This window comes from Zophobas morio, unplaced genomic scaffold (assembly GCF_036711695.1).
Source record: "Zophobas morio isolate AGI-343-1 ecotype UQ-CSIRO unplaced genomic scaffold, CSIRO_AGI_Zmor_V1 ptg000012l, whole genome shotgun sequence".
Classification (NCBI taxonomy): domain Eukaryota; kingdom Metazoa; phylum Arthropoda; class Insecta; order Coleoptera; family Tenebrionidae; genus Zophobas; species Zophobas morio.
Window position 1 is genome coordinate 24,663,582 of NW_026972117.1, and position 24,429 is coordinate 24,688,010.

Here is a 24,429-nt window from a genome sequence, read left to right on the forward strand (position 1 = left end):
ATAAGACTAAAAACAACAAATACTGAGGTTGCAAAAAAGGTTTTTTTTTTAATAAAAGACTGTACATATATTATACAGGGTTAGTATAAAGTCCAGCAACGGTGGAATAATTTTGTTATTTGAAAAGTTTTTTTTCTGAAATTTGCTTTGGATATATTAATTAAACATGGCGACTTGATTACAACATTTTTCCTTTTCTCACCGCTCTCGGTTTGACAACACAGGGCCGCCTACTTGTTTTTTAATGGGAACACCCAGATTTTTTTGACATTTTCTGAAGCAGAATAAAACCAAAAGCGATAAAAAAAAAGGAAAAATGTTTAACTATCCACACTAACCAAATTTCAAAAAAAAGCTTTTCAAATAACAAAGTTATTCAATCGTTCCCAGACTTTATACTAACCCAATAGTGACAAGTTGAAAAGTTATAAATATCAAATTTAAAAGAGTTTATTAACACAAGAGAATCTACTAATTAAACATACGAATAGTATTCAAAGACCTGTTTTTTTTTTAAATGACATCAATCAAATCTGTATTTTCAGAGAGAATAGAACATAATTTTTTTAAATTTTAAATTCAATGATGTAGAACTTGATATGTAAGATATTTCATTTAATAAACTTTAAAAAAATTGAAATGGTGACGTTTCATTTTACCTATTCTACACTAATAAGTAATAACTCAAGTATTATCTGAAAATGTATAAGTCTGAAATCTGGAATGCTAAATTAAGCACCAAATCACTAAAGCGTTATATCCTATGGTTTTCCCGGAAATAGCATATCTTCTTTCAAATAGAATGTGATATGTACAATATTTTAGGGGAGTAAATATGGGGCATAGAGTATATTTTTTAAGTATTTCCAAGACTATATTTTCAGTTTTTTCAGTTTCAACATCAACATGTCTTAGATATTATTAAATAAGAAATACTTTCTACTTTAATTATTTGCAGAACTACCAATAAATACTGCAAAATAATGTAAAACCAAACATTTTCAAACGGAGAAACTGATCGAAAAAATAAAAGAGAAGTGAGATTATATTGAGAGAAATTTCATTTCCAGTTTTACCTGGGACACCTGTATTTATAGATTCTTCTTGTTGCAGTTAATTAGAAAATTACATGTTATTTCTCATAGGTATTTAAATTTTTTTTAGAATTTAGAAAGAGTTGCTGTTTTCTTTTGATTTATTCTTAGATTTTGTTGTTTTAGACAGTGTACTTTTAAATTATGTCTAAATTATATATTTTTTTTTAATTGAACAGCCAAATTAAGAGTTAACTTGTAATATCAAGCATCAGAAAAAAATTTAATTTAATATTTTTTTCTTTGTATTTGCTACTTTATATGTATTTTGTTACTAAGTAATTAACACTATTAAACAATATCACTACAAACAAGTATACACATTAAAACACTTATTAATAATATTAATATTATTGTATTTGCTTCCTCTGAATCTGCTTCATAAGTGAAATATTTTTTACTAATAAGTAATGCTTTTATAGAATATTTTGAAACATTGCTATTATTTTATTAAAAAAAAAACATGCTGGATTTCTGAAGTACATACATCAGTTTCCATTTTTGTTAAAATTTTACTTTCGTTTATTAAAATGTTTCTGTGAAGCCCCTTTTTTCATTTTCAAAATTAGTTTTTTATTATTATTATTTCAACGATAAAGAAAATATCGCAAGAAGTGTTTCTTCTCAAAAAACTTCATATCCACAAATCCTATCTCTGGTCAATTTTCCCAACTTCTAAAAAAAGAAACCTACCGGGGTGTGTCTTCTTTACAGCTGTGGTTTGTGTACGGTCTAAACCGCCAAAATTTCACCCCCTCGCATAATTCACCACGTTCTTATTGATTTTTATATCAAGCTTACGCATGGGAACGGCCGAGACAACAGATGGCAGTTTATGTAAATCTCAATCCACCCCCTCATTTTTGGTTATAATAAAATACTTTTTTGTAAATAAGTGTAGTTACTGCACCTACCTCCATTAAGCTTGTTTAAAAAAGCGCAAAAAGTTCGATTTGAAATTGCCGTCCGCCGAGAAATTTGCCGTCTCGGCGCTGGCGTCGGGCATGATGTCTGCTGTTCGATTTTTCGACGACGACCGTCGTTCTTACCCATTACTCAAGAATCCAGTAAAATCTCAAAACATGGTACTCTGAAACGAAGAAATCATGGTCGGCATGGCGAATATGGATGAACACGAACGAAAAGTGGTAATGGAATTTTGTCATCTTTTGGAAAAATCAAAACAACTGTTCAATGGGTTACGGTATGTATTAATCACATTATCTCTTCATCTATTAATAAAAGTGGCCTTCAGTGATCTTCCACAATACGGCCATAAACAATGGCAAGCTTATTTTGGAAGAACGTTCGACATCTACACGAAATTATGGAAATTTCAACAGCAGCACCGTCAAATTTTAGATACAAAGTATGGGCTGAAACGCTGGCAAATTGGAGAGATTGCATCTAAAATTGGACAACTTTACTACCATTACTAGTAAGTTCATCATTCAAAGGGACCTTTTTATAAAAAAAATTGTTTAGTTTGAGGACCAGCGAGACTAATTACTTAAACGAGGCTTACTCCTTCTATGCTGCTATTAGAGGGCGCGCTTACTACTCTCGAGCCGCGAAAGAGGACAGGTGGTTTATAGTAAAACGGAAGGGAGAGTCTTCTCATTTTAATTTTTAATTTAAGGTCCGAGCTCATGGTGAAGAAACTAAGATATTACGCGCGCTTCATCGTTGTTTGCCTTTTACTACGTCGAATGAAACTAGTTCGTGAACTTATAGTAGAATTAGATCGACACATTGCTGATTACACGAGTACCTACGAACCCGACGACCAAATAGAATGGAGTCTTGTCCTCGAGGAAATCAAAGGTTTTATCACTGCGGATTCTTTAGTCACGGTTCTCCATGCCGATACCAATCCCATCGTTTTATCACACAGGTAAAGAAAATTGATGCTAAAAAGAGCACGTTTTCACTATTCTTTTTCCAGACTAAGCCCACTAACCACACCTCCAGTAGAAAAATCGCAATTTATGAATTTAACACTGCAAGAAATTTTGATCGTCGGTAGTGCTTCTGAACAAGTCAAGTTTTCCGAATTAACAATGGACATGTTCCGCATGATTCAAACCCTCGAAAGGGAACCTCAGGAAGATTACAATCATATTTATGATGCTTCTCCAGCACCAGGACGTGTTCCTTACGGTGTACCTGGGCAGAAAGGGTACCACTTTTGGAATCAAAGTCGATTAAATTGTTATCGATTTTTGTTTTCAGTTACATTGAGAATGGGGAAAGACCATTACGGCGTGAAAATCCTCACAAGTATCTCTTGTATAAACCAACGTTGAGTCAAGTACTGGTATTTTTGGCTAGTGGTTTTAAAGAATTGCCAGCTAATGGAGCACTTTTACTTTATTTATCTTCAGATGGTTGTTTTTCGACTACCAAGCATCCGGAAGACAGTAAGTTTCAGATTATAGTAATAAGAAAACTCACACATACTTACATATTCAAACTTTATTTCGTATTTAAAAAAATGCAAATGCATTAGAAATTGATACCGCTGCACAGTCGCATTAAACTCATTTAAATATATTAATTTCCTTGAAAAAATATTATAATGAATTGTGACCTGCAATCTATATAAAACCTCCTCAAGTTGGTAATCGATGTACGATTGTTTAATTATACATACGACTTTAATTGCATACCTGACAGCAAAGTTATACTAAAATTTCTTCTGCATTAAGTCTTAATGAAATTATAACATTAATGAACCCTAAAGAACTCATTTTTCAATGAATATGTTTCATACCGACGAAATACCACTAAGTAGTTTCTTTTTACTTCCCAGCGTAAGCTAAGGAAGTACATATAGTACTCGAGTCCATCGCCCGAATTTCTTATACATGGTGACTCATAAAAAATAATGGATGAGTCAATTTATTTTATTGATTAAATCGGAAACGGTTCACTCCATTTTCCCGGAAATTTGGGACCCATCCAAAGTGATATACGTGTCTTTCCCAAAATGTTGATGACGACATCACAAAATTTTGTTAAGGGAAAACTCATTTGAAACATATCTTTACTTTCACTTATAAGGGTTCTCATAAAAAAATTAAAAAAATTCGCATAATCAAATTTTACAATATTTCTAAAGAACAAGATTTATTTTATTGTATTTCGGGGGCGAGGGAAGTTATGTTGAAATCATATTTTTTTAATTTACAATTCAGAAAAATTATCTAGTCCAGATCGTCATGTTAAATCTCTCCTAAAATTGTTGCAATATTCTAAAACTTCCAGAGGGTTTTTACAGCAATTTTTGACATTTTGCTGAAAATGGCAGAATTTACTTTGTTTGAACAAAATAATATTGTATGAAGTGCTAACTTGAGGATTTTTTTGTTGAATGCAGGTTGCAATATGCGCCAAAAATGTTTTTAAATACAAAAGTTCTAATTAAAGGTGATATCTTAAAAGATTTTTTTTTACCATAAATACTTTGTGAACCATTTAACTATACGCACCTTATACCCAAAACCACACACCACATGAAAGTGAACCATATTATAATATAATTTTGGCATAGATAACTAAGTCACACTAATTTTTGTTTTTTTTTCTGTTTTTAACTAAAATTGTTTTAAAAGGCTTGTGAACTACTTTTCTTTTACGATCTTCTGATTTATACTGTATAGTTGAAATACAACACTTATTAGATATGTATTTCATTTGCGGTTGAAAATAAAAAAAAATTGGTCGAAAGTTATTTCGACAGGACTTCCCTCGCCCCGAAGTGCAATGCCACAATTCCGCTTCTTCGAAAAATTAAAACATTTGATTTTGCGAATTTGTATTCAATAAAACAAACACAAGAGTAAGGTATTTTAGAAAATTTATTATAAACATTTTTGAGATGTCATGACATTGATAGGTAGATTGGCCAAATTTTGGTTAGAATTTTACCATCTACACGATATTCTTAACATACATATAAATAAAAGACAATCGGTCCGGTAGTTTTGGAGATTATCTGCCTAATAAAAATCTGAACAGACTGTACACAGACTGAGCCACGAGACCTAATTTTTCATGCTCTATGGGCCATGAAATGTCGAGAAAACATAAAATTAGCCAGTCGCCCCCCCGATAAACTTGATTACAATACTTTCTTTGCTTACGCTCAGGAAGTAAAAATAAAATTTGCAAAATTAAATTGTATAATTTTTCAAACATTTTGTATTTTATAGAACGTGTATTTCCACAACACCGAAAACACAATATAGACGCGTTTCGCCAACCACGTTGGCATTATCGATGCATGCTTACAATAACTTCAAAACGTCAAGATTTCAAAGTATTCAGTTTTGCAATCCTTGATTTAATCAATAAAATAAAGTGACTCAGTGATTAATTTTTTCAGACACCCCGTATAAGCAAATCTAAAAAATATTAATGCAGTGATAAAATCACAAGTATAGACTCATCATACTTTGCACATTTAAGATAGGATTTTTTCAGCAAAATTTTTGGATGGCGTCATCAATTTTTTATGGGGGATGAGCAAATACATTTTGATCAAAAATTTACCAGGTTGATGATAAAAAACATCTCCAAGATTTCAAAGCATTCGGTTTTGTAGTTCCTGATTAAAAAATTTGATTGTTGTCAAATTTTGTATGTATATTATAAATATCATGTAGATGGTTAAATGCTAACCAAAATTTTGCTGATCATCCCCACCAACAATTTGATGACGTTATTTCAAAGAATTCTGTGTTTATTTGATTTAACTGTTATACAACAATATACCCCTGTAAGTGTGGTGCACGGTATAATACTTATTAAGGCTGCGGGATGGGAACCGGACGTCGCGCGTTCGATTCCAAGCTTGGCCTTTCGTGTATTCGCTGTTTTTCTTTTTCTCTCACATTCTGTATTACCTATATTTATGACGTCATAATAAAGTTTTTATTGGTCAAATTAAGAACGAATCACCCCATTTTCTCGAAAATATAAGAATACGCACGTGTTTATATAATAATGATAAAATAAGAATTATAATATTCAGAATATTTTGTTCGATTGTAGTAGTTTAATTAATAATTTTAGTTCTCTGTTTTGAGAAAACAAACTCATGCAAATCAAACTAATTTCTACGTAACATTCTTTCGATGTATAAACATAAATAAACACTTGAGCTTCAGATTGCTAGTACCTAGTGCTGAAGGACATTTTATCCTGTTAGTTATGTGCTTTAAATATATTTTACATTGTCCGTACGGCGCACGAGCTGTCGTTGGTTTTTACTTTACAACGGTTATTTCAAAACGAAAATCGTAAAATCAAATTTTGTAATTTTTTTAGAGAGCTGGATTTGTCGGATTATACTTCAAGGGCGAAGTAAGTTCGGTCGAAATAGCCTTCGACCAATTTTTAATAATATATAACTGTAATCGCAATTTAATGGTTTATCAAAATCCCTTAAAAAATGTACATTGCAATTTAAAAAAATATACGTCTGTGTCACAAAGCCCACGCCATATGTGCGTCATATTTGCAATGTACCAAATTAAGAGTTCCCCTTCGAGCTAAAAACAATGGCGTTTGCAGATTTGCAATATCTATACCCGTTCTCAAGATATAAGGCTGCGGAGTTTTAACTGGGGTACCTCACTCACACTAGTAACAAAATGAACCGAGAGCTCTAATTTTTTTTGTAGGAACATAATTTAGATAGACATTTAATAAATTTAAAACTACTGCCGTAGTTTCTTAAAAGATACATTCTAGTACAAGAATGTTATTATAAGAATTATCGTCATGTTTAAGCAAATTATGTTGCTATAAACATAAATTTTAAATTATTTTAAATTAAAGTAATTGAGTAATTATTGAAAAAAAAATGTATGGCACACGCGAATAACGCAACTTTTTTCAGTCATGATAAACTCGTGTATCACACTGCACGCTTGTGGATAAAATATGATTTAATGGGTGGGCTAAAAGTACATAATATCTTAAACAATCTCTAAGCAAATTTTTTTAGCCGACTTTTAACCTACCCTTTAAATGCTGAGTTATTTTGACCTTCCCTCCAACAATGGTACTGTGAATCACTGTAGATGATATAAACTAAAATTTTCAGTTGGGAGAGCTTTGAAGATGTTCAGATTACTTGAATTTTTGAACATGAATTTCACGTCACGACGGTTCCCGGTGGTCATGGCGTCGTGAGACTTTGGAAATGACGTCATTCCATTGTTGATGGGAATGATCAGACAATTTTGGTTAGCGTTTTACATCTATTCCTAACATACATTTAAAATTTGACAACAATCGATTAGTTTCCGAGATTATCTGTCTGTCTGTCTGCCTGTTTGTCTGTCTGTCGTCTGTGTCGTACTCCAGACAGATTTCAGTAGTACAATGAATAAAAATGTGTCGAGGTAAAATTTCGTAGAGTTACAAATTCTTGCTTCAGTACCCTGCTTCACTCGACGTGGCCTTATTTTTATTATACGGAATACACAGTGTAAACATTTTTCACGATTCATGATTATATGCATTCTAAACGAAACTTCGACAATCAATTTTTCATTGTTTGCAATTAATTCAATATCTTACCAAATTTAAATAAGTACTACCACTAATGTCTAAACCACTCACTAAATTTACAGTTAGAGATGATTTAATTCCGAAATTTTTCATTATAGACTATCGTTATGTTATGTCATGGTCATGACAGAGAGATCGACAATAACGAATCTGGCAAATAGGCTACCAGGGTTTTTTTTTTAATTCGACAATTTTGAGGGACTTTGGTGTTCTGTTTTTGGAAAATTCTGACCTGACCTGTTTTTGCGTTAATTTTTTTGAAAAATTTTAAGCAATCTTGTGGTTCTAGGTATTCCTGTTTGGAAAGAATTTGAAAGTGCTTTGGAGCCTCTAGTGTCTTTTCTTATCATAATTTAATTAAATTTTTTAGAGAATACGTCATTTGCTAAAATCAGTCTTATCTTAGCAAATACTAGTCCCAGCCGCCCGCCCTTTTCTTATAGGATATGTCATTTGCCAAAATCGATCTTAATTTAGCAGGTACTAACTCCGCGCACCCGCCCTCTATTTTCTTAGAGGGATCTCATTTGCCGAAATCAGTGTTATCTTAGCAGCTACTAGCCCCGCCCACCCACCCTCTCTTTTCTTAGAGGGTATCTCATTTGACAAAATCAATTTTATTTTAGTAGCCCCGCCCACCTGCCCTCTCTTTTCTTAGATGGTAACTCATTTGCCAAAATCACTCTTATCTTAGCAGGTACTAGCCCCACTCATCCTCTCTTTTCTTATTAGAGGGTATCTTATTTGCCAAAATCAGTGTAACTAAAACTGATGAAAATTTGGAAACATTACGAGCTTACTTATATGCACAAGGCACGAATTTTGAACATCTTGTCTAGTGTTCAGTTGGTTATGCTTTAGTGGATTTTTCTTTTGTTGGTTTTATTTTTGTTTGTAATTTATAAATTTCTTATTAAATAGTGTACTGAAGAGTGAATCCGCCATTTTCCAGACACCCTGTATAGCAAGATTTCAACAAACCACTTGATAATCCAGGACAAATTAAGTTTCATGCACTAATTTTTCTCATGCTTCTAATTTTTTCCTACATGAGCTGCTATTTTTTAAACTTGAGAGTTTTCAACTCCCTTCTTTATTCATTAAACTAATATGGTCACATCTGACTAACCGATGGAATTATTAACTAATTTTATAATGGTTCCAATTTTTTCGCGTTTAATACGTCCAGTGTACCCCAGAATTCCAACCTGGGACCCCTTCTGTTAAAATTTCTTCTGCTAACTATTAATAGTCATTTCCTGGAGTGTAAAAATTAATAGTAAATATTTATAATACAAATGGTACCATTCTAATTCTATTTTCTTAGTTTTGTTTTGTCCGTCTTACTTTTTTTTTATAGCGTCAACTTAGTGAAATGACTTTTTCTGCCTTTGTACTAAGTAAAAGAAATGTTTTAAAATTTGTCTCACTCAAAATAAGTAGACAGAAGATACCCAGAAAAAGAAATAGAGATGAATATGCTTCTGGAGCGTCATCACTGCAGACTAGACGAGATTTTCAGTGCGTACATTTTTTTAAAGCTCTGTGCCTTAGAATTTTTAACACCAGATGATACAATAAGGGTTTATAATAGCTTTAAAGCTGCTTGTATTTATCTGTGGCACCGTAGCTCTCAAGAGGATGAACCGATTTCAACAAGGTTTTATTTTGTTTTTGTTTTATTTGAAAGCTAGTTTAATCGATATGGTTCTTAGCTATGTCTAATGATAATCAATTTAGTCATTTCAAGATCATCAGCTCGTAGTCAAAACACAGTTGATGTAGGAATCAGCTCAATTCGCGCGAAGATAGGGATAGGGCGTCGACCGTCGCAGCGAATCTTAACCAATAATTTCAGAATTTATAAGGGTTCATTTTTATTGGTGTCGGGAGCTTTTAAATTTCTTCACTTGGTTATTATATTTTTCTTGTATTTTTGTTATACTGTCCAAGTTAGATTGCAGTCTGTTCAACAGTAAGTTATGTCTTTGGTTAAAATTATCTTAGATCTAATTAATCCATTAAAGAACTCCAAGTGAACGATGGTGATTGTGGAAAAATAATAACCAAGCAGACTTAGATATAAATTAAGATTTAAGACGTCGTTCAAAGTTTGATTTATTTTTTGTATAAAATTAATATCTAGTACAGCTACCTTGGGAAATAATGGTAAAGGCTTGAAGTAAGTTAGACTAAATCGACGATTTAAATTAGCCAGGTGTTAAGTTATGTAAGGAAAAAATAGTCTATCCCATTTCAAATGTGACCTCCCACCAAATTTAAAAATTTAGTAGATCAAAAATTATTCCATTTTTTTTGTCCCTTATTTGGCTATCTATTTCTTCGATATAAACGATATAACGAAATCAGTTTTATGAGTTTTTCAATCAGTATTTCAATTTTATGGCAACTCTTCCTTTTATTTCAGTGGGATATGATCTTGGCGGAGTGCTGACTAGCAGCAAAAGAGACGGAGAGCACAAAAAACAGAAGGAAGCTCACTGCCTTTACCCTGGTGACTTGTACCCGTTCACCAGGCGACCGTTATTTGTTGTCGTTGATTCTGATAATAGTTTCGTTTTCCAACACATTCCCCGGTATTTTGGACAGCCTTTAGTTACGTTAATGTCACCCCAAGACACACCGCCTGCGTTCCAAGGTACGTGTTGACTGGTAGCCCACCAATAAACAGCAAGCAAATTTTGTTTTCCAGATCAACAGCACAACGGCTCCCTGTTCACACTTTTCCTCCATTCGCCGCTGACCGCATTTTGTTACTGTTGCAATTTAACGAGCATCCCGATCCACCACTGGGAGCGGTGCCAGAGCTTCGTCGACCGGTTCGTCACGGAAGCATCGCGTCTCTTCACGAGATCAAGAGTCGGTGAGTATGACGAAGGTATGTTGGTTTTAGTACTGTGCTGTTTTCGACTTCCCTAGAGGTAGAGTAGAGGTAGTTAGACGTAGATCTAGTTTTAGGTGTTGCTGTGTCGATATGAAGTGACTGATGGTAAAAAGTATGTCTTGTAGATTCCTCTTATCTGCAATTTTTCGGGGACGACTTCTTGCGTCTGCTCCTGCTTCGTTACGTATTCTGTGACGTAGTGTTGCACCTTCATAGGGCGTTCAGGGGTCGGCAGTATCGTCCTCGGTGCCAGCCGCCGCTTCCTGAAGCGGAACTTCTGGAGCACCCTTCGCTGCAGCATCTCGTGTTGGATCTGGCGGCACATCTCGAGGTGCGCACCCATTTCATGGAGAACCATGAAATCGACTGATCCAGGGCTTCCTCCTCATGGCCATGTGTGGGGTTTAGTGACATCTGGAGAGCGTCTTCGAGGCAGACCCATGAGGACGGACTCGCCGCATCTCGGAGAAAAGCTCCTATTCAATTTTTACTGCTGATCGCCTTCGCTGCTGTGTTTATGGTTACAAACGCGCATTTTTTGTGGAATATTATGGAAGCTTTAAGATTTTTTTGGACTCTTTATATAGTTCGCGATGGATTTTTGAAATGTAAAATTTGCCCAGTATTAACAACACATCAAGTAGTTATTCGAAAATCAGGAAAGCATAAATCCATCACCAACGTGAAGAACACGTTTTTGTGTCTCACTTCGTCGTGGTTAAAATTATCGTATTTTTGGACACCTTTTATGGACTTAGGTAAATTAAGTACGGTGATATTAATATAGCTCAAGTTAGAGCACAACGTCTTTCAATATCCGTTCACTAGTCGAGCAATCGTTACTTATCTCGACGTTGGACCTTCAAACTACTACGTTTTAACATCGCCACTTTCCCCAACATCCTTGTATTATAATATTATTCCTCTTATTAAATCCGTGACCAACAGTGATTGATACGCCTTTCGTGCCGTGTACGATACGCATTACTTATTAAAAAATTATTGAATGCATGAATTAGAGAATTAGACGACGCTACAAACATTCGTGACTAATACTTTTCTCACTTACTCTAAGCAAAATGTACCACCAAAACGCCAAAAAGCTTTTTATATCGAAAATCTGGCTATTCGCATCTAGTTATTATCAAATCTACCATTTATTCCTTCTTTTACAACTTAGACTAGTTAACTCCTTTAGATATTTACAAAAAAATTAAAAGTAGTTGTCCAAATTTCAATACTTTTAACCCATTCGAATTGGTGGTGCATTTTTTCTTTTTTGTTGTTTTATTAAAACAGGAAAGCTAATTTATTCATAAGGACTCGTTGCACGTCAAATGGACAAGACTTTAAAAATGCCTTCAAAAGGACATTTAATTTCGTTAAAAAAATAGCGGAATATATTAAACTGACATTATAAGAAGAACACACAATGAAGACTAAGAACGCGTGTGGAGGAGAGAACATTTTCACTACTTATCCATCTTTGCGGTGACTTCTAGCAAAGGGTTGTAAAATTACAAAAAAAAAAATGTACGCCGAAAGTTCGAACATTTTGCAGAAATTCATCTTGTAATCATCTTAAATTTAATTTCATAACAACTCTTTCACTAGGAGCTCACGAAAAAATAAGCATTAAAAATCGTTAAATGTTTTTTCTCTACACTATATCGAAAGTCTGGTACAGCGTAGCTAGATAATTTTTGCATATATGATAACTGTACTTCACCTAAAATCTTCGCTGTCACCCTTCGAGTTTATTTATTTATTGATACATATGACAAAAACAATGTAACCACAAATATGCAATTGTTAAATACAAGGGTTGCCAAAAAAATCTAATCATATTAAAAAATGCTCTTTGAGCAGCGTCATTCGTGATCACAGTTGGCTGTGCTTCAGAAAACGTATGTCGGTACTTTTTAAACTCTTACCCTATTTCTCTACGGCTCTGAAAAATTTGAAGTTAAACGTCATGACTTTGACTCAGTGACTTTTGCACAATCGTATCGATCAAGTATAGACTCAAAAGTTTGTTTATTTCCTCGGGGTGCTTCTCTGAACCCTTTATCATCTAGATTAACAAATTCCTAAGATTTTTGTTAGTTAAGAGAACAGACTTTTGAGAATTAACATAACTTCAACGGTTTGCGTGTTTTTCACAACTGCATTAATGTGCAGTCGAAACAAAAAAAAAGTACCAAACTGTCAAACAGGAAATTTTGTCAAAATTGTTGAAAATAAACTGACTGTAGGTAATTGCTAATTAACGGAGATTTACAAAAGATCTTACTTTTAACATTTGTAAGTATGTATCTTTCAAAAATCCTGTGGTACATATTCTTAGATTCTACTAAAAGTAGTACGATTTAGAATTTTTAGAATGAAATGAGGTAAATATTTTTTTGGCGCACTATATATTTGACAATACTGTATATAATTCATAAGTATTCTAAATTTCAACACTTTATACTTATAAATAAAATTCTTAGTTTCAGTGCAGGCTTTGTCAGTAAATAATTTAAAGCTTATTTAGAATTTGTATATATTATTATTATATTATACCATACAGGGTGAGCCACACAGCGTGCGGCTCTCGATGTCTAATTTATTTTTAGAAATAGAAAAAAGTCAGAGACTGAAGTTATACCGTTCTTTGAGTAACAAAGACTGAAGTTATTGTCAAGTATAGAGAATGTTTTGTTTTTGGGGCGTGGCAACCACCTTAATTTGTTCAATTAAAACACCCTCTATATTTTTACTTTAGAAGGGTTGACAAAAAAATCGCAATAATGTTATTTTTAAGAGCTGAGAGTAAATTTTAATAGACACAGTGTTTAGAAAAAATTCTAGAACGTTACAATTTTAAATATCCAGTTTTTTTTTTCAAATAAAACAACATCTGTATTATTACTAATTTTTATTCTCTTTCTTTCAATATGTCGGTATGTTGCTTAAAAAGTAAAAAATTAAAATAACTATGAACTTTAAATGTTTAAAAGAGAATAAAAAGGGAATCAGATGCAGTAATAAAATACAGGTGTTCTATATGAGAAAACTGAAATATCGATATTTGAAAATTGTAACAAACTATTTTTTTTAAAACTCTGTATGTTAAAACTAACTTAAAACGAAGAGGGTAAAAATAAATAGGGTTTTTAATTAAAAACAAAACTGAGTTGTGGGTTACACCTTAAAAACAGAACACTCTGTACAGTTGAAAATAATTTTAGTGAATTTTAGAACCGTACAACCTTAGTCCTTAACTTTTTTTCTATTTTTAATAGATAATGAGATATCGAGGAGCGCTTGGTGGCTGATTCTGTATATATACACACATACAGAATGATTCGTAATATATGCGGAAAACTTGAGAAACGTTTTCCTAACATGAAAATAAGAAGAAGAAAAGTTTTTATGCCCAAAAATATTGAATTTACATGTTAGAAGTTACAAGGTGTGTCATAATAATTAAGATTTTTTTACAAAGCAACAATTTAAAATTGAATAAACCACCGTCAACATCCTTTTATTTTCCACTGCATTAACAGGTACACGTTCAAAAATACCGAGTGTTTTGAATTGTTTTACAAGATGCAGGAATACAATTTCGAAACTCGTCAACATTTTCTTCAGTGGGTGTTACAGTTTTGTCCCCTTCGATATTCAAATTTTCCATTTGGGCGTCACTTTAAATATTTAATTTATACAAGGCCCATTAAAAATGTTGATTAATTACGGAATCGTGTTATAGCATCTTGTCGCATGTAAAATAATTCAAAACGTCTAGCTTACGGTCTACAATGCAGGGGAGGATAGAAACATGTAGGTCATGTAGATCATTTTCAGTTTTATTCCACTTTATATTGTGCAAAAAATCTTACTTTATTATTAAGTACCCTATAACTTCAAAACTAAGCATTTTTGAACATATATTAATAATCACCCTGTATACAAAACAACAAATATATACATTTATAAAACTTACAACGTATTATAACTGAAGTGATATCTAAATTGACACAATTACTTGTGTTGTATAAAATTATGTATAAAGTATTTATATCGAAAACAATCGTCCAAAGCTGTGTCCATTTGACAAACGTACAATTTGTATTAAAAAGTAGATAGATTTCATTGTAACCACCACCATGTCTCTTATTAACACTGCTCATCTTAAAAAATAAATTAGCTTTTCTGAAAAGTATGAAATGAAGTTGTTGAACTTTTATGTAATGGTTCGTACCAGTTATAACTTATTCACTACGGACTTGTCAACTAGTAATTCTTCTTTTGCGATATTCAGCAACATGACTGATCTTACATTTTTAAATGAGGCAAGAAGACTGTCATGTAAAACCAAAATTAAAATACACATAATAAGATCATGAAATGTGTAATAAATAAGTAGTTGGCACGAACCATACACAAACAAAATTTTGTTGTTACATTCATACTTAACTACATTTTCCTTACATGACTACATCTGTTCATGTATTGTAAATAACTAGTACTGGTTACCTATTTAATAACAAATATATCATATTATGCAATTTGCTTGAAATGTAAAATTATAAAACTTTATTAGGAAAGTTAGAAATTTACACTTGCATGGTGTTTAGAAATAAATAATTTTTTCTTAATTTGACTTTGAAGCAGGTTGCCGTTTAACTGTTAATTTGTTATCAAGCTAAAATATTCATTCTAGAAATCATGCAAGTTACGAAAATTTATTTACAATGGCACAAAACTGTGCGAATGTTCATATGATTGATTCACAATTTAATAAGTGAATTTGTATTTAAAACTACTAATAGATAGTTTTGCTAATCCATATCATAATTATTATTGTTTTACTATAAAATTTCACACAATACATACCAATTATAGAAGCTAAAAGCTTACAAAATGTAGATACAGGTTTCATTTTAATTTTAAAAACTTTCATTCCTTTGACTTGTGTTTGATTTGTGCCATTCTTCATTTTACAACGTGAGACCTAATTGCCATTCAAAATAGTTACATTAAAAGTCATCACAATTACATAGCTGTTTTTTGTTAAATGTAACTGCGTACAACATCTAATGAATTATGGCACAATTTCTGTTTGATGTTTTTCATTTTACCTAATTTTAGATTTTAAATAAGTGTTAACTTGTGTTCTGTGTTGCATTATTTTTATGTGACAAGTTAATTGATACAACTTGTAATACATTATAAATACACACATTATCGATTCAATTACAATATTACAAGTTTCACGAATCAGTTTGTATATCAATGTACCTATCCCCTCACCAGAACCCACATCGCCATAATTTTTGAAACACAAAATATTTTATCAGTTAATAAAAAGGGAGTTAAGGATCATCTACACAAAAATACAGAAACAATTGGTCTAAGGTTATTTAGATTAACCTAAAGATAAACCACAATTATAGACTCACATTTTAGATAGAATTTATTCGGCAAAATTATAAGATGACGTCATCAATTGAGGAAAGAGAAATTAACGGATACATTTTGATTAACGATTTAGCACGCTTACGATAACCTTACGTACCTTACAAATACTTCAAGGTATACAGTTTTACAGTTCCAAAGTTAAACTGTGGACTATTGTTACACAATTTTGATTTTTTTCAAGAGTCTGAATGTCTAGAATAAAATGTCAAAACTGACTACATTTTAATTAAGTACTAAAAATTAGCTATAATAGTTTAACGTTATTATTCATTCAGTTCTATCAGCAACTGGATTTATCATTTCCCAAAAATATCTAGTTTCACTAGTTTTTGTTCTTTTAACAGTGTGGTGACAATTGACACAATTACTCAAAATACGTCCGTAAATAACATATTATCATATCAGCCAATAATTTCAAATTACCGCCCTTGTGTTTTTTTGTTTATGTTATCAATTGTCTAAACCTGACTCACACATTTGTAAACACGCTCATGCTGTAGGATAAAATGGACCGTATCCGCTGCATCTTGTTCAATGTAATTTGGTCTTATCCAATAATGTACATTTTATATTATTCGAAATATAAAACCTACAATAACTACGAAAGAAAACATGTTCAACATGGTGAAACGGTGCTACAATGAAAATGGTCTAAAGAATAAAAATAATTAACACCAAATATGTGTTCTCATTAAAAATGATTATGTGTAAAATGGATTTTTCGGTTTTGTGGAACCAGTTATTATTGAATCCTACAACGGTCTGCTTCCAACCAAATTCCTTAATTGATGGAATCCAGTTAATTACTCCCTACGTCACATCGGGCGATACTAATTCATCAGTGAGCTCAGAAAGCAGTACACCCCTTCAAGAAAACGAGAACGAAGTAGACGACGATAATAATTTGACAAACGATGAGGTTAATGAAAGTGAGGATAATCAAGAAATTAATTCCAGTAAAGAGGATAAAGTTTCGCAGAAAAAATCTATTCAAAGAGTAAGGTTAGATTGATTCTATATCGTCCTTCGAATTATTATTATTATTTGGTTTTTTTATTGTACAGATATTCAAAAGAAGAATATAGATGCACACAATGTCCATACACGTGTACCACAGAAAAAGCCTTCCTACATCATCTACGATGGTGCGAATGCCAAAATTCGACCTCAGACAACCATCTACTTTCTTGTCCTATATGTGGTAAAGATCGGCGCAACGAAGAAACACTTTCTGTTCATATGGCCAAACATAAACAAGATAAACATTTTTGTTGTGATATTTGCAAATTTAAGACCCTTCAACTGAAAAAGGTAAAATAAAAATAAACTTCAATAAAAAAAATTAAAACTAGAAAATTATTGGATACCTAGTACATTTTAACCACTGTAACCCTTGTTTTCAGCTAATACAACATCGAAGAATGCACACAGGCGAAAAACCGCATTTGTGTCCTTTTTGCAGTTATAGATCATCCAGAAGAGATAATCTACGATCACATGTTAGACGAGTCCACAAAAAAGAAGATTTACCATGTGATACTTTTACACCTAGAAGTATGGTGCTATCTCCAAGAAAATTAAATTAATAAAAAATTTAAAAATCTTAAACTAATAAAACTAAGAAAAATGACTTGCAATATAAAAATTATAAACCACCCAACTAATAATTGTGAATAAATAATACCAATCTAAAAAATAAAATACGTGTATGTGTTGTAAATTTTGACGTTAATAATGTAATTGCCACACAATTTGCAGTGTTGGTTTGTTTAAATCCTAGAACGTGAATAGAGTATATAATAACGTCATTTAACATATATTGTTTATTGTTTACTTTGTTATCAAATGATAATCAAATAAATATGATGGGCACAGACATACCAATTTCTGTTAGTCATGCATAATTAATATCCTGGCGCATCCACCATTTTCATGCGGAACTGAAAAATCTTATGCACTGTTTCCCAGATTTACTTTCTTTGAAAAAATACAAGATTATTTCTAGAATTTAAAGAACGGCGCATGATTGGGGTTTGTGTTACTATTTTTGGGTTCCTATTGTCAACACAAATTAAACTATTAACTGAAATTAGTTTACATTATATAACTTAGGTGAAATAAAAATTGGTCGAAAGTTATTTCAACAGTACCACTTATCCACGTATCTAACATGCTGTGCACATGTTTGAAGTGAGTTTTGCAATATTTCATGATGACGTTAACATTCTAGCAAGGACATGTACATATTTTTTTTAATATCAATTTGGATACATGGTGTGTAATACTAACAATAGCAATAATTTTCTACAAAATTGGATGAACCGTTCTTGATTTAATCAGTAAACTAAATTCTCATTCATTAATTTTTTGAGTCATCATGTATGTATAAGCAAATGTAAATAAGGTGTTACTCATAATAACCATACACTATTCTAAGACTAAGTTTTGTACTCATACAAATAAAAAATTCGTCGGAAATCCAACCAATTCAACTTTTTCGGAAAATTATAAAATAAAATACATAAAGTACAGATAAACCAGTCAGAGTGTAAAAAAATAGATATATGGGAGATCGGGCCTCTGATCCTCCAGATGCAAAGCTAATGTTTCGTGACTAGTATTATGTATTTAAAGAACAGCATAACCACAATCAGTCCGATAGTTTTGAAGATTATCTGTCTATCACCGACGACAGACGACAGACAGACGACAACGAAAGTAGTCATTTTCCAGATGGACTCAAGTACAATACTTCCTTATGCTCGAGAAGTAAGGAGGCGTATGAATAAAATAGAAATAAATAAATTAAATTATAGACAATATTATGGCAATCAACAATGCTAATATCACCAATAAGAAAATTAAATATTGTTGAAAAATAAAAACAATTAACAAAATTATGAACGTGCCTGTTCCGGAATCGTATTTGAAATAACCATAAAATATTATTGCAATCATTATTCTTTCTTGATTCTCACACAACTCGGAGCGCTTAATTAACCTCAAATTTTGAAAAATCTCCTTTGTGTATCTCTTTAATGGAACTAAAATAATCTTGGTAATTATTTTTTAAATTGGCTTGTTTTAGATAAGGTAACACTTTCCACTCCATCAGTGTAAATTTTTATCACTTACAAGCAGGCCTGTGTCAAGGTTATTACTTAATATTGGAGTATCAGATAGGCTCAAAATATATTCCCTTGAGTTTTATATACGTAAAATTTCCATGATTTCTTAACCGTGTATTGTAATGCCCCATTTAGTATTATCTTTACCATTTTTCACCTCTAGCAAGAATTAACTTGACTTTTTTTTCTATAAATCTCACCTTACACCGAGTGAAAAAGAAAATTCTGTTGCTGTCTGAGTTCAGTTCTATTTGATATTGAAATTATATTGTTACGAAAGAAACCCATACTCGGCCCGGGTTCTAGTATATACGGCGATGATGACTCATTGTCGGTGATGGCGGCCGGAGAAAAGCCTGGAAGCGGAAATCGCGATGGGCAATCCAGAAAGACCTCGACTGCGGAACTTCTAGAACGAAAGTATGGGTTTAAATAAAGGCCTCCGGCGGGGACGATTATTAATCAGTTGATTCAGTCAGCGAGGAGTACAGCGAACGAATTCAGTCACGTTGTCCCGGAATTATTTTGTACATAATCGCTGTATTAGTCGTGTGAATCTGAGTTAGTAAGAAATAAATTTTTGAGTTTTACCCACGCCGATTTTTGAACACCGTACATCGTAACAATACCATTAATTAAGATTTGTATTTAATACACACATTTGTTCCACACTAGGTTATCAAAAGCACTAAAGCCTTAATTACAAGTAAAAAAGTTGCTCATAAACAAACAACAAAACTTCAAAAACTATGTTTTTGCAATTTAATGCATATATGCAAGTAAAGATTAAATACCATTACAAATCAAGCAATGGTTATTATTCTATAATAATCAAACATCCCCTTCTTTCCTATTTACAGAAGTAAAACATTAAATATCCGATTCTTCGGAAGAAACAAATATTTAATGTCCGCAAACGAATCTGACAATAGCGTCTAATAATAAATATTCATTGCGAATATAATCTCAATCGGACTTATACTCTTCGAACTATATTTTAAACAGACAATATTATTATGAAATAAACCCATACGCCGCCCCGGTACTACGCCTATGGGCCGTCGAGAACTTTCTGGTCTGTACGGCGATGATGACTCATCGTCAATGACAGCGATCGAGGGCTAAAGGAAAAGCCTGGAAGCGAAATCCGAACGGCAATCCAGAAAGATCCCGATCGCCGCACGTCTAGGGAAGTATGGGTTTAAATAGAGGCCACCTTCGGGAACGATTATTATTCAGTCAATCGTTAAGAAATAAATTGTTGAGTTTAACCCACGCCGATTTTATTCACCGATCAACGTAACAATATTATTACAAGGTCTATCGAAAACATTACACAGATAATTCAAAACTACGTAACTGACGACTATGAGATTTTAGTATTTCAAAATTATCGTGTTGATAGCGAAACGCTTATCGTTTAACGTTCGTGCGAGTCTCTGATGTGCTAACCATACATTTTATTTGAAATTTACAGGGTAACATACTCATTTAACATTTACTTGTAAGATATAATAATGTATCCATATTTGTAGCATTACGCGAATATGTTATTGTAAAAGAAATAAACTTAACAAAATAAAGTTCTACATTGATTTCAGAATTACAGAATATCGACTAACTCACTTCCTTCAGAGAATAGATGACGTCATCTAAAAAACTGTCAAGAAAATGTTTATTAAAAAATATACCGTACAATGCAATGTTAATTGTGCTTGGGTAATACACTTTTGATTTTTAAAATTCTGCGCCCTTGTATCTTAAGAACAGATAGAACGTTACTGAAATTCTGTAAACATCATTGCTTTTACCTTGAAGGGGACAGCTCAATTCAGTACTTTGCAGTTCTGACACACACATGGTGTTGGCGTGTTAAGAATCCCTAATCTTATGTAAATTATATCACTCTGTCAATATAAAATATTCGGATGGATTTTGATTTTTCTTGTTTTCGATCTAAATTGAATTATGTACTTTCTTTGTTAGAATTCTGATATATAAAGAAGCCCTATTTTTGTAATCATTAAGAATATACTTAAGTCTTGTTGCGGAAAGTTAGTGTGATTGTAAACTGATTATTATTGATTATTATTATTATTATTGTTAAAATGCATGACCTACTAATATTTTTGAGCGGTTAAAAGTAAGGCGGCTCCAAGTATTTGGATCAGGTTCGGCAATAGCAGCGCAAAAAAATTTCATAATTCTATTGCCAACAACTCTGACTGCTTTGTTTTGTTCTTATTTGTTGATCATTCTGTATAAACATGTCTTACCATTTTGCTGTTGCCTAGAACTGGAACCTACTATATGCAACAGTATCTTTATGTTTATTACGTTGGTGAGGCAGATGACATGTTATGCACCTAAAAAAATATGTGACATTTGTAGTGTGACAGTCGTGACAGGAAGATTCTAACCAAAAACGTACTTTAACAAAATCAAAATATATTCGTTAATTTTAAAAAGTGGTGCAATTATCGGTGATTACGTAATCCATGCAGTTAGTCAATGGTCTTAACCAATTTTGCCTAATGCAGAAAGTAGCATGGATTTTAAACCACGCCAGTGCTAATTTTAATATGTTGATGTCTATGATTACACCAACATAAGCGCAAGAGACTTATATAAACATTTAAACATACTAGCATGTAGTAAACAATAAACAAGCAAGTTTTTGTAAATATACTTCCAATACGTAATGGGTGTCTGCTGGTGTAAACAAAAGCACGAAGAACATGACACCTATGTTCCTCAACAACACCACTCCAATAATCATAATATTAACGCTACAATACAGCCGGTATCACCAGTAGCCCCCCAGTATTACATTCGAGTTGCAAAAGCTCCTGATCCTCATCTTGTTGACAAACTTGTATTGGAAACACTAGGTGTCATAGCAACTTTAGTGGACAAGTAAGTCGTAGTGAAAATTGTTTACATATAATGTAACTGTGCATTCTTTAGTGAACAAGAGCCGCCTGCATCGATGTTACTGCTTCACAACATAGCTGATAACGAAGAAGGATTTATTCAAGTGGTAAACTCAATGATTAAAGTTGTACCATTGTCTGATCCGCTGGGGCCGTCGATTATAACATTATTACTTGATGATTGTCCATTACCTTCAAAGGAATCAGTATTCAAAGTAGTCGATATGTTGAACCTGTCGAAAGAATCAGCCATTTTGGGAAGACAGAATCCTTCAAGAGAGAGAAATATCTGTGTAGTTTTAGGTTGCATAGCAGAAACGTTAGCTGGTCCAAGAAATTTGAAAATTCTTAGTGATCCTATGTTAGACTATCTATTAACAAATTTGGTAAACGTAGTAATATTAACGTTTTTTTTTTTTTTAAATTTTTATTTTTAGGGACCTGAAACGGACCCAAATGTTGTGCTGTTTTCGCTAATAGCATTAGAAAAGTTTGCGCAGTCTAGTCAGAATAAATCTACTATATTGAAAAGGTTACATCAGTTAGATCCATGTCCAATTAATGCTTTAGAAAAATGGCGCTATGAAACCCACTACATTAAAAGACAAGTTGGATTTTGTGCCCAGTGGGTTTTAGATAACTTATGTAAGATAAAAGATTTCTAATGATTCATGATGAATAATCATGTCTTTTATAGTTGTGATGAATAATCGAAAATATTCCTATTTAACTGTCAATATGGAGAAAATAAACGCCATGTTAAACACCAGTGATGTCAGTGAGTATCTCAAAATATCACCAGATGGATTAGAAGCCCGGTGTGATGCTTATTCTTTTGAAAGTGTAAGATGCACTGCACAAACTGACTCCGGTGTTTGGTACTATGAAGTCTGCATCATTACTCCTGGAGTAATGCAAATTGGATGGGCTACAAAACATAGCAACTTTCTTAATCATGTTAATTCTCTCAACTAATTCTATTCACAGTAATTTCATTGGTACATTGTAGGAGGGTTATGGTATTGGGGATGATAAATATTCCCTTGCTTATGACGGTTGTAGAAAATTAATTTGGTATAATGCCAAATCTGAACCGCAAGACTTACCAGCCTGGCAGTCTGGAGATATCTTGGGGTGTTTCTTAGACCTAAATACACCACAAATCATTTTTTCTATAAACGGTATGAGGTTACCACCATGTACTCATGTGTTCACTATGGCTCAGTAAGTAGCGTGAGATACGTGAAATCAGTTATTTTAATTTAATAATGAAAATTCCAGATCAGGTTTTTTTGCGGCTGCTAGCTTTATGTCATTCCAACAATGTCGTTTTAATTTTGGTGCTGAACCATTTAAATATCCACCACCTGAAAACTTTTCGACATTTAATGAGCATGGCTCATTAAGAGCAGAGGATAAAGTGGTAATGCCAAGACATATTTTCTTGGACCAGTTGAGACAACAAAATATTAAAGAAGATAGCTGTACCCTTTGCTATGATCAAAAGGCTTCTGTTCGGCTTCTACCTTGTAAACACTCGTATGTGACCCATTTAGTATAAAATTTTCAGAGTTAATAAAATTTTGTTTTGCAGTGGCTTTTGTCCATCATGTGCCAGCCAATTGCTAGAATGCCCAATGTGCCGAGCACCGTTTGAATTAGTTGTAGAAGAAAATCCCTGACAAAATATTTTTATTAGGATAAATAAAAAATTATATGATTACCTGTAAGGTCGTAAACATATTTTTGTACAGATTTGTTGATTTTTAAAAGACACGGGTTCTTATTTAATGATTTAGTTATATACTATGACTTTATAGAAGGTTGTATTATTTTAAAAATATAAATATTCTATTGATTCCACACTTACAATCGGTGCAGAAAGCTGTTAATATTTTTATAAGAGATAATGTGAAACAACGCTAATGTGTCTACAAATTTAACTTGCTATCTGTGTATGAATTTTCATTTGACAGTGTACGCTGTAGTTTTAATTTCGCTGTGTATGTCAACGTTAAAAACTATTTTATTATAAAAAGATAATTTTAATTTAAAAAATATGTATATAATCATGTTATTATTTTATAATTTAAATTCATAGAATACTACATATAAATTATATTTTAATGTTACAATAAAACGTCTATTGCTTCAGGCATTTGATATATATTTTTTGCACAAACCTTAACGGCAGTTGAGAGTATGATGTGAGAAAATAGTGTATTGAAAATTAGCAAGAAATATATTCCATGGTCAAGTACACGTCAGGTGGGCAAAAACCATGCGTAAGCATTGATAAGATAGCTCAATAAGCAATTACT

The 24,429-nt window shown here is 32.5% G+C and overlaps 3 protein-coding genes across 5 annotated transcripts; all 3 read left to right on the forward strand.

Annotated features, from left to right (window-relative positions):
- Nucleotides 1-1,961: 1,961 nt before the first annotated feature.
- Nucleotides 1,962-12,195, forward strand: LOC135128068 (protein SCAI). Of its 3 annotated transcripts, none has more exons than XM_064054882.1 (9): nt 1,962-2,298; nt 2,350-2,532; nt 2,580-2,681; nt 2,734-2,988; nt 3,040-3,273; nt 3,327-3,514; nt 10,105-10,335; nt 10,390-10,575; nt 10,798-12,195. In XM_064054882.1, exons 1-9 carry the CDS (start codon nt 2,201-2,203, stop codon nt 11,076-11,078), a joined length of 1,758 nt encoding a protein of 585 aa, XP_063910952.1. In that variant the 5' UTR covers nt 1,962-2,200; the 3' UTR covers nt 11,079-12,195. The 3 variants fall into 3 exon arrangements, with proteins under 3 accessions (XP_063910952.1, XP_063910954.1, XP_063910953.1); XM_064054884.1 differs by having other exon boundaries at nt 1,963-2,298; nt 2,580-2,678; nt 10,707-10,951; XM_064054883.1 differs by having other exon boundaries at nt 1,964-2,298; nt 2,580-2,678.
- Nucleotides 12,196-16,605: 4,410 nt separating this feature from the next.
- On the forward strand, nt 16,606-17,914 carry LOC135128444 (zinc finger protein 785-like). The gene is made up of 3 exons (XM_064055354.1): nt 16,606-17,049; nt 17,112-17,358; nt 17,451-17,914. Exons 1-3 carry the CDS (start codon nt 16,745-16,747, stop codon nt 17,631-17,633), a joined length of 735 nt encoding a protein of 244 aa, XP_063911424.1. The 5' UTR covers nt 16,606-16,744; the 3' UTR covers nt 17,634-17,914.
- A 3,645-nt stretch (nt 17,915-21,559) lies between these two features.
- Nucleotides 21,560-23,880, forward strand: LOC135128069 (RING finger and SPRY domain-containing protein 1-like). The gene is made up of 7 exons (XM_064054886.1): nt 21,560-22,091; nt 22,143-22,494; nt 22,546-22,753; nt 22,806-23,065; nt 23,118-23,332; nt 23,390-23,647; nt 23,703-23,880. The coding sequence occupies exons 1-7, from the start codon at nt 21,877-21,879 to the stop codon at nt 23,788-23,790; spliced, it is 1,596 nt and encodes a 531-aa protein (XP_063910956.1). The 5' UTR covers nt 21,560-21,876; the 3' UTR covers nt 23,791-23,880.
- Nucleotides 23,881-24,429: the final 549 nt, after the last annotated feature.